Raw genomic sequence first — 15,237 nt, forward strand, 5'->3', positions numbered from 1 at the left:
CGTCGCTTGACTTATCGTGACTAAATTCAAGATGGCTGCAAACGCTAAACTTCGTGAAGATACTGTCTGTATAAATCGTCTTGTAAGTAAACTACCAGTGCTTTTTCAAAGTTTTCAATGTCTCGTTTTAAATGTCAGGGCCCTCAGAAGTCTACCCATGAAGTGTGGAGATACATTGAGCCTCGTAAATGGTGTAAAACAGTGATTTATTTGCATGGCTAGCCTGATGCCGAAGCACCACCATTGAAAAAGCTGTTGGTAGCATCGCTAACTAAGCCAGATTTTTGGAGTGCAGGGGACAAGCCGAGATGGGCTATGAGACATACGTTCACATTCGGTATCATGTTTCAACACACTTTAGGTCAATATCACGCCAGAATTCTCCTTTAAGGTACAAAAAACTCTTTGGTGTTGCTTTAACCAATTTCAGACCACAGACTTCTGTAAAAACTTAGCTGTGGACATGACCCATCTACTGTGAATGTCCTCTACTCCAAAATACTGCAAAAAAGAATGACCAAGACTATGCTACACATTGAGCATCCAGTCGATTCCGCTTAAGGTTGCAGGTTGACACCTTTCATCAGCCAGATTTGCAATCACGTCACACTGGCTTTTTCATTTGTGCATATCCAATGCACATACTGTGTTTATCAATTGTAGTTTACCATGCCCATAACATTGACAATAAGCAGTGGCATCATCTTGCTGCAGGTAATCCTTCACAAGGTCACTGGTGTCAAAACAGGAATATGGGGAATTTGACACTGACTTGACACAGTGCACATCTAGAATTTTCCTCTCAACCCAAATCTACAATAATAACCTCACTGTCTCAGACAGTGGTCTGTTAATGTTTGTTCCATTTCCATGAGTTGGAAATTCTGCATATGCAGGAAGTGGGTTCTTGTAAATCTAGTTTCAGAAACAGCACACAGTAACTTCCTGTCCAACAACACCTTTACAGCTTTTATTGATACAGTTTTGCATCAGCCTTTTTGTAAGAGTAGTTTTTCACCTGTCTAATTAGGGTATACAAGAAAAGAAATCCATCTTGAATAGAAAGTTGTGGTTCCAAACACAACATACCCCACCAGTCTCACTACACTGTCATTTACTTTTGGCTTTCAGTTGCTTACAATGCAAGACAATGAAAGTGGGAGACAATATTCTTTAAAGCAACCCATGTTATTTCCTGGCCATAATAAATGACACCATTTTTAAGTGAATCTGATCCCTTTCCTATTGTCTGTCTAGACCCTCTTTTAATATTAGGATTATTATTATTATTAATTATTAAATTAATAAGCTCCCCACAGAGTTCCCCACGGTGTTGCCAGGGGAGACGCTGGGCAGCTGATGTGGCAGGTGCAGGACTCGATCAGCATGACCGCCTGGTGGATGGCACCGCCACGGGGGCAGTGGAGGCGCAGGTGGACGGTCCGTGTGTGGTGGGGGGTACAGCACCGGCCGTCCGGACACTGTCCGCAGTAGCACGGCCGAAGGAGCGAAGTGCTCCGGCACCCCCGGTGCTCCAGGCGGACAGGCAGTCGGGAACGGACGCCGTTTTCACAGGAGCCGTGAGCCTGGGACATACAGACATTTTTTATATATATATATATATAGGCCTTTCTATGCCTTTTAATGACAGGACAGTGAAGAATGACTGGAAGCGAGTGGGAGAGAGAGTCGAGGTGGGATTCGCAAAGGACGACGGGGCTGGTCGCCGGCGTACGGTGCAGGTGCCCCAGCCAGTCGAGCCACGGCCGGGGCTGACATACAGACGTTTAAACGTACCAACGTATAAACTGTTTGGTATGTGCATGGAACACTCAAAGAAAGCCTTTAATTGAAACTTTGATACACAGATGACATTTCTGCATTTTCAGAAATGTTGGTGTCTAAATACTGAATCTGCAATGTTATGAAGGTTCACCAATTTTAAATCAGGAGACCTATAAAAATAGGATCCATCTGCTTAACTCATGCTGGCTAGTGCTGGAGACATACAATATTGTACTCCTCAGATACTGGCACTATCAGGATATGTCTGACATTTTACTGGTGTTCGTAGTATATCACACAGACTATGTGATACTGACTAATCTTGAGTCATTTTCAACCTGAAAGCTTTTTTGACAGACATTCAGACAGACACACCCTCGCACACAGGGCACCTTGCCAGAACAAACCTTTGCTAGTGACTATCACTTCTGCTTGATTATATACAACTCAAACACACCTTCCTTTCCTTTTACAGAGAAAAGTGAGAGAGAGAAAAAGGGGAAGTTTCAAACGCCCCTTTAGGTGTCTGTTGAATATGTCAAAATGCAAATTCACACCAACCACTCTCCAGAAATGGAGTGTAAAGTGTTTGTGGAATGGAATTTTTAGAAACAAGGAACTGAGAACACAGGCATATACACTTGTGTGGCATAGACGTCATGCATTCATGCATGCACGCACTCACACGCACACACACACACACTCACTCACACGCACACACACGCACACACACACACACACACACACTGACACACACACACACACACACACACACACACACACACACACACACACACAAACACATTCATTTACCATCTGTGTGAGGGGTAATGATGCTGTATAGCAGGGACGAATTTGGCAGAACCGCGTCTGTGTCTGCGGGCGACAGCACCGGTTGCGGTTGGTGGTGCGGCTGGAAAGGCCGGGTCCACAGCTGTGGGAGCAGGGGCTCCACTCCGATGCCTGGTCCACGCAGTTGGACCCGAGGCCTGGACTCTGGCCTGACGTCTCAAGCCAGGACCTCCTGCCTCTGTCCACCAGCAGACCTAAGGGAGTCGGTCAAGATAGGAGACATTTTTACATAGATAGATAGATAGATAGATAGATAAAGAGATACTTTATTGATCGCTAGGGGAAATTCAAGGTCACAGTAGCATACAGACAACACACACACACATTCACTAACAGCAGAAAAAGTGATTAAAAGTATATAATATAAAAAACACAACTAAGCAATAAGGACTGTAGAAGAAAAAGAATATACTAAATATACTAAAAATACAAATTATACTAAATAACACTTAATCTAAATCAATTCTAAAAAACAGTATCCACTAGTCAGTGGGTGATTAATCAATCAGGTGCGCTTGCAATGACTGAAGCAGGGACTGTGGTCCTCTGTGCATAAGGTAAGGTAAGGTGCTCTGTGTGAATGAGTGTCATGGTGATGGTTCAAATGAGTAAGTCAAACAGTGCAACAGTGCAAGAATAAAGTCTATATATCTATATATATATATAACTATATTAAGAAAGGTATGAGTGTGGTATGGCTGTGGCATGGAGGGAGGGGTTGTGCATATGAAGGGTTCAGATGCAAAAGCCTCTAAATGCCACCTACGTCAAAAATGAGATAAAGATGGTGAGTGAATGCTCTCCTCACATAGTATACGTTAATCAAATAATTTAACTTCAAAACACATCAAATAACACTCTCTTCCTGGTCTGAAATATCGATTTCTATGCAAAAACCTATAGGAACCGGATTTTAAATGCTCATTTAAAAGAAATGTGGTCAGACGGATTTAGAGGGTTTTGCATCTGAACTCTTCATATGTGCTAATATAGCACGCAAACAGTGAGGCAGAAGACAGTGGTAAAAAGTGGCTAGTGGACAGACAGTCCAAGACATGGAGGTGGTGAAGAGGCAGACAGACTATGCGGAGAAGTCTATTTCTCCTCTTCCCTTAAGTGAAGCATTGAAATGGTTAATGGTTGAAATGGTTGCATGCCATGGTTATAGGAAAGGAATAACAGTGGTAATGGCTGTATGGACAGAGAATAATTTTGGTTCACTATGTAAAAATGTTTAAACTTTTAGAATAACTAATAGTTTTAATATAACTAAAAATGACTCAGGGGGGAATATGATCAATGTTTAAACTCAGTGAGGGGAATATGTTGTGATGCACTACTTATGCAGGTGTCAGTATTTAACACTTAAAACATAGCTATATATTTGAATATCCTGAGTAGAGCAGTATTTCATTCCAGTTTGTTTGCTGATTTGTGACTTTGTGCAAACCGGTCCATCAAGTCAAAATCCAGACCTGTGGATAAATTATGATTGTTGTTGTAGGGCCAATAATGTCAGCACAAGGATTAATATTTAATCCCAAACTGTAGTATTTGTGAAGGCAGTGAAGTGAGACAAGAGAGAATGTTTAACCAGGAAGAAGACAAAGACTGTAGACTTCAAAAGCCAATCTTTTGTTTACAGCCCTGTCATTGTCTTACATTCCCATACCAGCTGTAAGTGCCTCTGTTTTTCCACAGCCTGTACTTTGCTCTTGTCCTGACGTGTGTGTGTACCTGTGGGTGTGTCCGGAGCGATTCTGTTGTCCAGGACATCACACACCCACTGTGGGCAACAGCTGCCGGGCAACTTCACCATCCGCGGGTGCAGACAGGTGGCACTGGGCAGCTGCAGGTCATCGGGGCACAGAGGCACACAGGTGATCCCTCCACCTGAGCACTTGCATTGCTGAGCACAGGAGGGCTGGAAGCTTTGCCCCTCATGGTAACGCCTACCGTTCAGCTCGCAGTCCAGCAAGTTCTGGCCTGTGGCAATGGGGTGCGACAATGATAATCCTGACATTTGGTACAAGAAATAACGTATGCTGTTTTTCCTGACAGCAGACTTTCACTATTATTTCCCAGCAGTGTGCTGTCATGACTTCACATTACTCATCAGTACCATCTTAAAGAAACTATTTTAATCCTTACAGGAACACACCAACAGCCTGGCCTCGGCCTGCCTACGTACTTCCGCTCGATTTCTTTTCCCTGCGAAGTCAGAGAGTCTGGTTTCCAGGCTAACACACCAACCCCAGAGTTAATAATTACCCCGCATACCCTACCACAATCCAGTCTGACAACATTAGCATAGCTTAGCATAATTCACTGGAAGTAGGTTGGACCAGATAGTCTATATCTTCCTTTTAACTATAGGCTAGCTAGAGAATAACTGGTTTTCACATAGATTGGACTAGACTAGATTTAACTGGTGCACCACTTTGCATACATTGCATTGGACATTGTCAAAGGGTTTAAAAACGCACGAGACCAGGTACTCACTGATACATTCCCCAGGTCCTTCAGGGTAGCTGGCACTATAGTCACACTGCAAGCCCTTGAGGGTGTCGCACACATAGTGCTCAGAACACGGTTGGCCCTCCTGCCTGGCACACACCTGGCAGCAGTGGCACCTGTCCCACAGCAGGGCCACACCAGGCGGACAGCTGGAGACTGGCAAGGGGCAGTGGCATGGGCCTCCACACTGCTGGCTCAGTGTCTGACAGGAGATGATGGACAGGAAGCCATTCATCATGATTACAGTCTGGTGTCCATATCTAGCACCCGCTGCTGAGGAAGGTCGGTATCCAACTAGCATTTCCTTGTGTATTTACATGCAACTGGTGACTAACTATGTTTTCAAGGCAGAAGCTTATGGCTCATGTACACTGTCCCTGAAGAAATAGCTAAAGGGACACATATGGAAAAGGTCTGTAAAAAAACATGTAATAATCACAATTTCTATGTTACTTTATGTGGAAAGAGTCATAATCATTTCTTCACAAACTATTGCTGATATAGAAATGACCATATAAATTTTACAGATTGAAAGGTCAATAAAACTGGCTCCAGTAAAGAAAACAGGCAAGCCTCACCTGTTTAAGCACGCTCAAAATCAGAGCAGAAGTGAGTGCATGCAGCATTGCTCTCCCTCTCCTGCTGGCCTGGTTCTCTCTCGACTAATCGGCCGCAGTACAGGGCCATTCCCTGCCGGTGTCAGCAAACTGTCGGACCTGTGCGGGTCCATTTATAAAGTCTGAGTTCTGATGTCACAGATAGTCAATGTAAATAGATTCTGGACTGAGATCACAAGTATTTTGAAGTTCCACACTGGCGTCGGGTGAAGGTCCATCCGTTCTCTGCTGCCCAGCTGGAAGTGGCGGATTCCTCACCTCAAAGGACTTCTGCCCCACGTCAGACAGCTTAATGTGTGCAGATGTGCACACATATGCTCTGTGTACCTTAGCAACATAAAAATAAAAGAGTATTTGCCAGTGAGGCGTGCATGTGTTTGCCTGGGCTCAGGGAACCTTGGAGAGTTAATGCAGCAGCTGGTTTGAGAGAAGAGTTCCCTCAGTTCATTTACTGCAGTTTGAAAATGAAAGTGTAGATGCAATGAAAAAGGGTGATCATATATGCCGGTGTGTCACTAACCGTGTGATACTTTGAGTGATTGGAAAAGAAAATTGCATAATGTAAGATAACGTCCATCTCATATGACTTAAGGCTTGAACACATTACTGCTGGTGTTGTGCCTGCAGAGCAGCTCTTTTGTGTGTTGATTTCCATTTCGACACCCATGTTAAACAGATTACAGCAGCCACAGTGCCTCAGTCATGCTTGAACCGTGCTGCAACCACTACCCAGCTACAGAATAGAAGGTACGCCTATTTTTTCCACTTCATGCCAGCGGTTCTGTGCAGAAATACATTGATAAGACCAGTTGATAATTTGTGTTTAAAATACGGTGACCTTTTGTAACTTTGCTGAGTAGCACTGTCACACACAAAATATGGAGGGTCATACACACACACACCAAGATCTTATCACACTCCCAGACACAGACAGACACATGCAATAATGTTTGTGTGTATGTGTGTGAGAGAGAGAAATGTACTAATCAGATCTCATCTTTTAGTGGTTTGTGCTAGTATTACACTAGTAGGCTATTTAGAGGTGGTTTGGTCTTTTGTCTGGAAGGCACAATGACTTGAAATAAAAAATAAGCAATAACTTCCATTAAATGCACTAAAAGGAAAGCAACAAACCTGGTATATTTCTGATCAAATGTAGAGGAGGGAAAGTAAAAATGTGGCAGAAAAATAAATACTCCTGGTGGAAAGTAACAGTAAACTATTTGGGTGAGGCAGGGTTATATTATAAATTATTTATACTGCTTTTAAATACAGTGTACAACACACAAAACCATGTGCATATCTAATTTAAACTGGACAGTTGTTTGATAGTATAATTCATTGTGAATATTAATTAATATGAATATATAACAATAAATTAATAAATATGAAAATGCAGTATGCTTCACCTATGCTTTTTCACGTCGATGAAGCATGAAGAACATTAACACATTTTCACAGTTAAAAAAACACTGTGTATTGAAAGTATAGCCTTGAGACTGTTATCACACTATGACTAACAACATTCTTCAGGCTTGCAAGGCCATGTTGACATGTCCTAATCTAAAGATGAACAATGAAATATGTTATATTTTTTATATTTATTTATAGACACACCGAGAGGAGAAAGCTTATCACATAACTTTCCCATGACAAAGAGAACGATCACTATTCCAATTAAATCTACAATAAAGCAGACATAATTTAATATATTACTATTCCAATTAAATCTACAATAAACAGACATAATTTAATATATTTGCACAATGCCTATTTCCGGCATGGTTTGGATGGATACTATTGGTATGGTATCTGGTTCTAATTTTGAAAATATGTGGACCTTCGCTACATAACACCTACCAAAATACTATATGAAGTGGGAAGCATATCTTCACCTTGCAGCATTTTGTTATCATGTAGATTTTAATCCCCAAAGGACAGTAATGTCAGGAATATTTATCATGTTAAGGTGCATGATGATAGACCATATCAATGCTGCAAGCATTGTGAGTCTATCAGCACAACTGTACCATTTATTTATTCAAAGTCAGAAAATACAACTCTGTCTGAGAAATGTGATGAACCATAACAATCGTTGACCTTGTTATTGAAAGTGCTGAGGCGTGGTGTGGTGCATGCAGAGTCTGCATTGCAATCACGGCCTCAGTGTTCTGCAGGAAACCATAACCTCAAACATACTAGCATCGTTGACTCTGCTCCATTAGCTAGGAACAGGTTTTATTTCTGGAATAAACAACATTCCTACAACATTATAAAGACTGGCAGTTGCATCAGAGGTAGATAAGAGATAAAGCATGACCATGAACTGAGCATGCCAACTTTTCAGCACTACAGTAGTAGTAGTAGTTTAATGCCATATTTATGGCTATATCATGGCGAACATTACATTCAGCCATGACTTGCAGGGTAATGGTTAGGCCCATTTGTGGACAGTGTGTATTGACATTAGCATCTTGTTCAAAACTGGCATACTCAGATTAACAAATGCATAGCAGTACCTTGCTGTGTAACTGGATACAGATACCTCACACTAGATGCTGCTCCCAAACATTCTGACCAGCAGATCACAGGTTGTTTGGTTAGACATATGAGATATGGACCACTGGGTTAAATTAGACACAGTGGTGAACATGTTTGGTTAGACATATGAGATATGGACCACAAGGTTAAATTAGACACAGTGGTGAACATGTTTGGCTAGACATATGAGATATGGACCACAGGGTTAAATAAATTAGACACAGTGGTAAAAATGTTTGAATTTAGTACATGCTGTGAATATCCTCACAGTTGCTATGTTGATGCCCCCCAGCAAGCAGTTGAAATAGGCCCTTTCCCACTGCAGTCACACTCCTAGTGTTATGCTACCATCAGCAGTGGAGTAGTACGTGATACGCAGGACTATGCACTATACCCACTTCAAAAGCATCACCATCTCTATATACCCACTTAAAACAGACAAGGATATGTATTAACATTTGGGGTTGATCACAGTATACCCACTACAGCAAACTAGACTACATCACAGTATGCCCACTACAGCTAACAAGACTACACCACTGACCATCAGTATACTTTTATACTGTTCCTGAATAGAGCTTGTTATATGAAACTCTAATTTTGTCATGATATTGTATAAAGGGCTCCACATCTGAAGTATTTCACATCAGAACGTCAGCCTTCTCTGAATTATTGAGATAATAAATTAGGCCTACTGAAGCCTGCCTGGTTATAACTCTTGTCTTTCCTGACTCACAAAAAGATGTTATATCTCTGATGCTAAAGATGTTATTTGTATTGTTGCAGGACCACGCTACTGAGGTGTGTCGTGACTGTGGTCAAGCTTACGCAAGCAAAAAGTACATTTTCAGTCATTTCTGCTTCCTTCCTGATGGCAGTGCACGTAACAGGATGGAAGCAATAGATTACAACTCAATTGCTTAAGAAGAATTGCTGAAACATTACACTTAAGAAAAAGTCATCATGACTGAGGGCAGTGCCTTGTTAAACATTGCTTTTTTGATTGAGGTGGTGTATGACATACAGTGATATGTAATATTTATTTGCTCATAAACAGAAGCACGTAACATTCTATTTGAGATAACTATTAGCAAGAGATACATTTTGCCAGACATACCATGGAGTGGCCTAAAATGGTGTAAAATGCTCATCATTGTGTGAATTAGCCTTATTCATCCGGCCAGCCTGTGTAAGCCAGAACGACTGGGTACACGTCCCATCACACCTCAGTCCAGCATATGGCGGTAATGCACTCTGTTTACAAACTGACCCTCTCCAAAAAAAAAAAAAAAAAACTCACGGAAGAAGAAGGATTGGCAGGCCTGCCAGGGTGCAGATCTCTAGCCTTTTTGTCCTTCCTTCAGGATAGGTCTCCGCTCCTTGTTTCGTCTTAATTGTTGATTAGCTGAAGACCATCTTGCTAATTACCAGGTGGCACCTGCCCCCTTATATCTAGGCAGCTGACTGCATGTCTCCCAATTCTCCACCTGTTGTGGAGATCCTACTTTGTGGTAGTGGTTTGGGAGCAGCAGGCTGTTGGGCTGGCTGTCCTGTTGGGTGTTTGAGGAACAATTCTGAGTATGTTGGTCTCGTGGTTCAGCAGTGGGTAATTTGCTCTGATTCGAGCCTCTACTTAAGGTAGCCTCGTATCCAATTCAGGTAGGCTACCTCACCCCGAGTGTTTGTTAATGTTTTGTTTGTGCCCCATTGTCTGCTAGCGTCCCTAATTCCCTGCTCGTTTGCCAGTGTAGAACTGTGGCCGTGCCCCTCCTCCACATGCAGGGGACAACTCTACTTCCGCGGACCCAGAACTTGTGGTTGACCATCTTCAAACTTGCTGCTCCCATGCCACACCAAAGTGATTTTCTCTCTTGGTGTGCTGTGCCCAGATTATTCCCCTTTGTCAGCCTCTTGCTGCCGTGGTAAGCCCACAGCCCTGCTCCTTGTCTAGTTTATGGTAACTCTAGGCCTATAGGGCCTTGTGCAATATCTGAGTGCAGCTGTGGTTGGATGTTTGTTTGTTGAAGTGCAGTCCATGTAGTGTTTATGTTATGCGTCAATAAATTATAATTTATTATCTTTGTAGAACCATGTCTCAAGTGTTACGAACCTGTGTGCCCAATGGGGTCTAAACTGACCAAAAGGTTTCTAAATTAGTTCCTGGGAGGGCCTAACCCTCGCAGGTGGAGTAGTCGACTATTTACATATGAATATCTACCTCCACCCTGCTACACTTCCACCCTCCCTTACTTCCTTCCTTACTTCCTTCCTCCTGTTCTAACCTCCCTCCCTTCCTTCTGTTCTAACCTCCTCCCTCCTGTTCTAACCTCCCTCCCTCCCTCCTGTTCTAACCTCCCTCCCTCCTGTTCTAACCTCCCTCCCTTCCTCCTGTTCTAACCTTCCTCCTGTCCTAACCTTCCTCCTGTCCTAACCTCCCTCCTGTCCTAACCTCCCTGGACCCCCTCCTTCTAATTATTTTTGTGAAGGAATGATGGGACGATGGAGGAATGAAGAAGAGGCAGATATGAAATGAGATGTGCATGCTCACTCGTGCATCACTTTTATGAGACGTCAATTGCTGATGGTGCAGGAGTTTAAGTCTTTCAGAGATGAGAGGCGAATGACGTGTTTGTTCATACCACATAGACCGTCCCCTTCATAACATGTTTCCCCCACTGTGAGTGTTCATGCGCTTTGTCGTCAGAATGTGTGAAAAACATGGATGCCACAACAAAGGTTAAAGCATACTCCCTAATCTTAAATAAACAACTATTTGCTTAAAGATATGGTGTAAGACGCTTATGAAAGAAGGATATGCAGCTTTCAAGTGACAAAAACGGCAAATTCCCAAGTTCAGTTGCCTAGGGACAAGTCCACATGGACTACAAATGAACTACAATGTGACCACAAAAGTGACGAAGAGCCCCCAACTGGGCAACTCTGGTAACAAAATCTTCCCCCAGTTTCCCACCACATGATAAGGGATTGATATGTAGAAATGTGTCGAAATGGTGACACAATGAATTTAAATATTTTGCTGAATAAGGCAAGAAGCATTGGCTGATTTGGCTGAAACTTAATATTATGGTAATGATGATATTCACATGTCCAAAATGCATGTCTGGCATAGCACCACCATCTGGCAGCAGATAGAATGCCTAACCCCACCCCCTGCCAAGTAAGATGAAATCAATGGTTCAAATGGACAAATGATGAAATTTGGCAACAATATCATCCCTCACAGTTTCTACTCTGGGCTCTGGCAACAATATCATCCCTCACAGTTTCTACTCTCAGAGATTTGGCCCCTAAGTGTGGCCTAGGGACTCCATAGCGCCCTCTTATGCCATTGACTCTTGTCAGCAAATAGTTTCACCCACACACGAGGGATAAGGATATGGACCCCCCACTCCCCCCCACCCCTGTAGTGGATAGGCTGAAAGGGTTTTTTAGGATAACTTGTCAATTGTTGCATTGCATATCACAAAATGTATGTCATAAATTGCTTACTTGGAAGAACATAAGTGTACCCCACATTTCTGTGGTGTAGCACCACCTGAATATCATCGGTGTAAATCGTCACATCCAACAGGAAGTGAGTAAGTGTTTTCAATGTATAAAACGTGCAAAAATTAATGGCACACACATCAGATACGTGCATTTGATGCATGCACCACATGTGAGTGCATTGTTGTGTTCTGAAATGTCATGGGTCGCGGACCACAGGTTAATGCTTTAACCTTTGTTGTGGCATCCATGTATTTCACACATTCTGCAGCTATTTTCACTTGTTCCTCTGCTGCTTTTATGTTTGTCTGTTTTCCTGGTGTATAAGGTTTGTTTTTAGGTTTTGAAACATTGTGTTGATCTGAAAACAATTGTGGGAAAAAATTTTTATTTTGAAACTTTTGCAGATGTACATGAGTGAGTTTCAACACCATACTTCAGCCACACAGCAAGGATATGGGGCCAGAATGTGGACATGTTTCGAAACTTAACTTCAAAGGTAAGAAAAGTTGAAACTATTTAAAAGCTTGAAATGTTTCAAAAGGATGTCCACCTGGGGGCCCAACCAGCTACACCAGCAAAGACCAGCAAGAGCTGGAAGAAAACCAGCAAAGACCAGCTAAAACCAGCTACCGGCATAATCTGGAAGCTGTTTTTTTCAGCAGGGTTGTACAATGTTTTGACTGGCTGAAAAAAAATCAAATCTGCAGCACTCATTTTTACAGTGTGTCTGCAACACATTTTCAGACGTTCAAATTTGCCACTGCTATCTAGGTGCATTCCAGTGGCGATTCTAGACATTTTTAACAAGGGTGGCACTGGTGAGGCACTGATTAATTCAAGGGTGGCATGAGGCAAAACAACCAGATAAACAGAAACAGGCTCAAGAAATCATCGGTGTAAATCGTCACATCCAACAGGAAGTGAGTAAGTGTTTTCAATGTGAGGAAGTGAGTAAGTGTTTTCAATGCACTTACATTAGCACAAATACATTAGGGAAACCAGACACAAACACCATACTCATAAAAAAACACATACCTTACTCTCACATAAAATGTCTTTGTATTTGAATAAAATAATACAAACATATTAAAGTCAATTATCTAAGTTGTCTGTCCCTGGGCTATGCTGTGCTAAAACAAATTCCATCATGGGGACATTAAAATATAATCCATTTTATTCTATTCTATTAAATGAAGATATACAAATATACTCATTCAACACATTCCCCAACAATAACTCATATCTATTTGCATCTATTTTTGTAGCTGTTAAAATAATTTGACCTGCTTTTTTGTCTATTTGTTTATTTTCTTTAAAGTTCTCAAGAAACTTGAGGGTGGTATGAAGGAGTGTATTGTGTATGTGAGCAATTTCATCTTCCTAAATCTCAATATTATGATCACAACAAGTGTGGGCAAATTATTAATTACATTAATAATTAATCAATTACATTACAAGTAACTTGTTGCAGGGCAACCACATAACCGGTTCCATATCTTCCGTTTGGATGATTAATGATCAGTAAAGTTCTCAAGAAACTTGAAGTTGGTATGAAGGAGTGTATTGTGTATGTGAGCAAACATTGTTAACGTTGCACATGGGGCAACTTGTTGCGGGGCAACTTGTTGCAGGGCAACCACATAACTGGTTCCATGTGTTCGAATTGGATGACTAAAGTTCTCAAGAAACTTGAGGTTGGGATGAGTGTGTGAGCAACCTACATGTTACTTATCTGCCTGAATCTCAATATTCTGATCACAACAACTGTGGGCAAATTACAAGTCAGCACCAGTGCTGCATTCATTGTTTTTCACTTTTATAATCACATGACCAAAAGTAGGTTATTGGTTTTACCAAAAGTATTTGGCAGTATTTTTAAACTACATACCTATAAAGTATTTTGATACAAAATACGATGCCATTTTTTTCCAACTAAATAAAATACAAATTTGCATCAGACATGCCTATCCCTGGCTGTTGGCTGCAGTAACTCAAGCTAGGTATTACTTATTGTTTTGTGTTAGTTTTGATCCATTTTGACAGCTTTGCTATGTTGCCCACCCAAAATTTCTACCACCCCACCCAAATATAGTAGCCTAGCCTAGGTTAGAACCAGCCCTGCCCTGCATGGAGACATATTTTACGATAATAATGGAGAAAATGTTAGCAAATCTCCCTCCCTCATTCATCTATTTGTGCAACAGCCCACATTCTGCGTTCAATTCAGCGAGACAAGTGAAATAAATGTTTTTTTGTTTTTTTTTAAGCGGACATCGCCATAGGCACGATATTTAGGCTACAGTACCTCTGTTAGGCCTACAAAAAGTTGCGATTTAAGGAGTATTTTCTGATCAGGGAAACCTTTCGGTCTGCGGTTCTATAATATCATTCAATTGTGCCGCAAATTAACAGACAGAAGTGGGGCGTAATTTAAATTCATGGCTCCGTAGACCAGCAATCTACTTGTGGAGGAGGCTCATAATTTGAGAAACGCTGCAGATCATAGACAGAGAAAGCTCTGGGAACAGAACGCAGGCATATGATTTTGTTGTCACGCGCTACTATGAAAAATGAACTTTATAAAGACCGGCTCGGCCAATAAAAAAAAGAGGAAAAAGTATGCCAGATGGCCAGTCCAGCCCTGCGTTCAGGAATTATTGAATCATTATAAGCAAAAGTGGAACGTGCACAATGTTTCATTTATCCCTCCTGATCGGGACGAATAAAACAGGTATTGGGGACGAAATAAGCATACAGTTTAGCCTAAGCTATGTAAACTTCCAATAATTTCAATATTTTACAACAAATGCTTGACTGGTTGAATGGTCATACATGTCATCAGAATATCGCTACCTGTAGCCTAGATGCGACGAGTGTTTAGTGAGTAGGCCTAAGCTTGATGAACCATAAATGAAACGTTTTCTTAACATTACATGGACATTATTACCATTAAACACTTTTACAAAAGTATAGGCCTAGCCTACAGTTAACACTTAATGACCTATCAAATGTCGGCGACTTAAGTGTGTGATTAGATAAATAGGCACTGGCAGATGCAATAGGTAAATAGATATCTTTCGCGTGTTAGCACAAAAGCAGTAGCCTGTAGGCCAATAAAGGCAAGCGTGTTTGCCACTTACATTTCTGACGTCTGATACTTCAAACTGCTGCAAGTGCATCAAGAAAGGTCCTGCCTTAGACCATGTTAATGGCCAATTGTAGACTAAGATTTGGGGGTGGCACCTGGGGTGGCCAATCGAATCTCAAGGGTGGCCTGTGCCACCCGGAGCCACCCCTCTGACTCCGCCCCTGGTGCATTCATTTTTCTTGTTTGCTATGTTTTTCTATGTTTGCACCTAAAACTAATACAACACCCACTCACAGCTGGAAGTTTATGGGCCCATAATGCTACTTT

The 15,237-nt window shown here is 41.8% G+C and overlaps 1 protein-coding gene across 1 annotated transcript; it reads right to left on the reverse strand.

Moving 5' to 3' along the window:
• Positions 1-974: 974 nt before the first annotated feature.
• LOC125302312 (CCN family member 5-like) lies at positions 975-6,066 on the reverse strand. Its single transcript, XM_048255443.1, has 5 exons — positions 5,733-6,066; positions 5,140-5,356; positions 4,375-4,623; positions 2,599-2,831; positions 975-1,586 (listed from the first exon to the last, which is right to left on the reverse strand). The coding sequence occupies exons 1-5, from the start codon at positions 5,778-5,780 to the stop codon at positions 1,302-1,304; spliced, it is 1,032 nt and encodes a 343-aa protein (XP_048111400.1). The 5' UTR covers positions 5,781-6,066; the 3' UTR covers positions 975-1,301.
• Positions 6,067-15,237: the final 9,171 nt, after the last annotated feature.

Source organism: Alosa alosa, chromosome 10 (genome assembly GCF_017589495.1).
Source record: "Alosa alosa isolate M-15738 ecotype Scorff River chromosome 10, AALO_Geno_1.1, whole genome shotgun sequence".
Lineage (NCBI taxonomy): Eukaryota > Metazoa > Chordata > Actinopteri > Clupeiformes > Clupeidae > Alosa > Alosa alosa.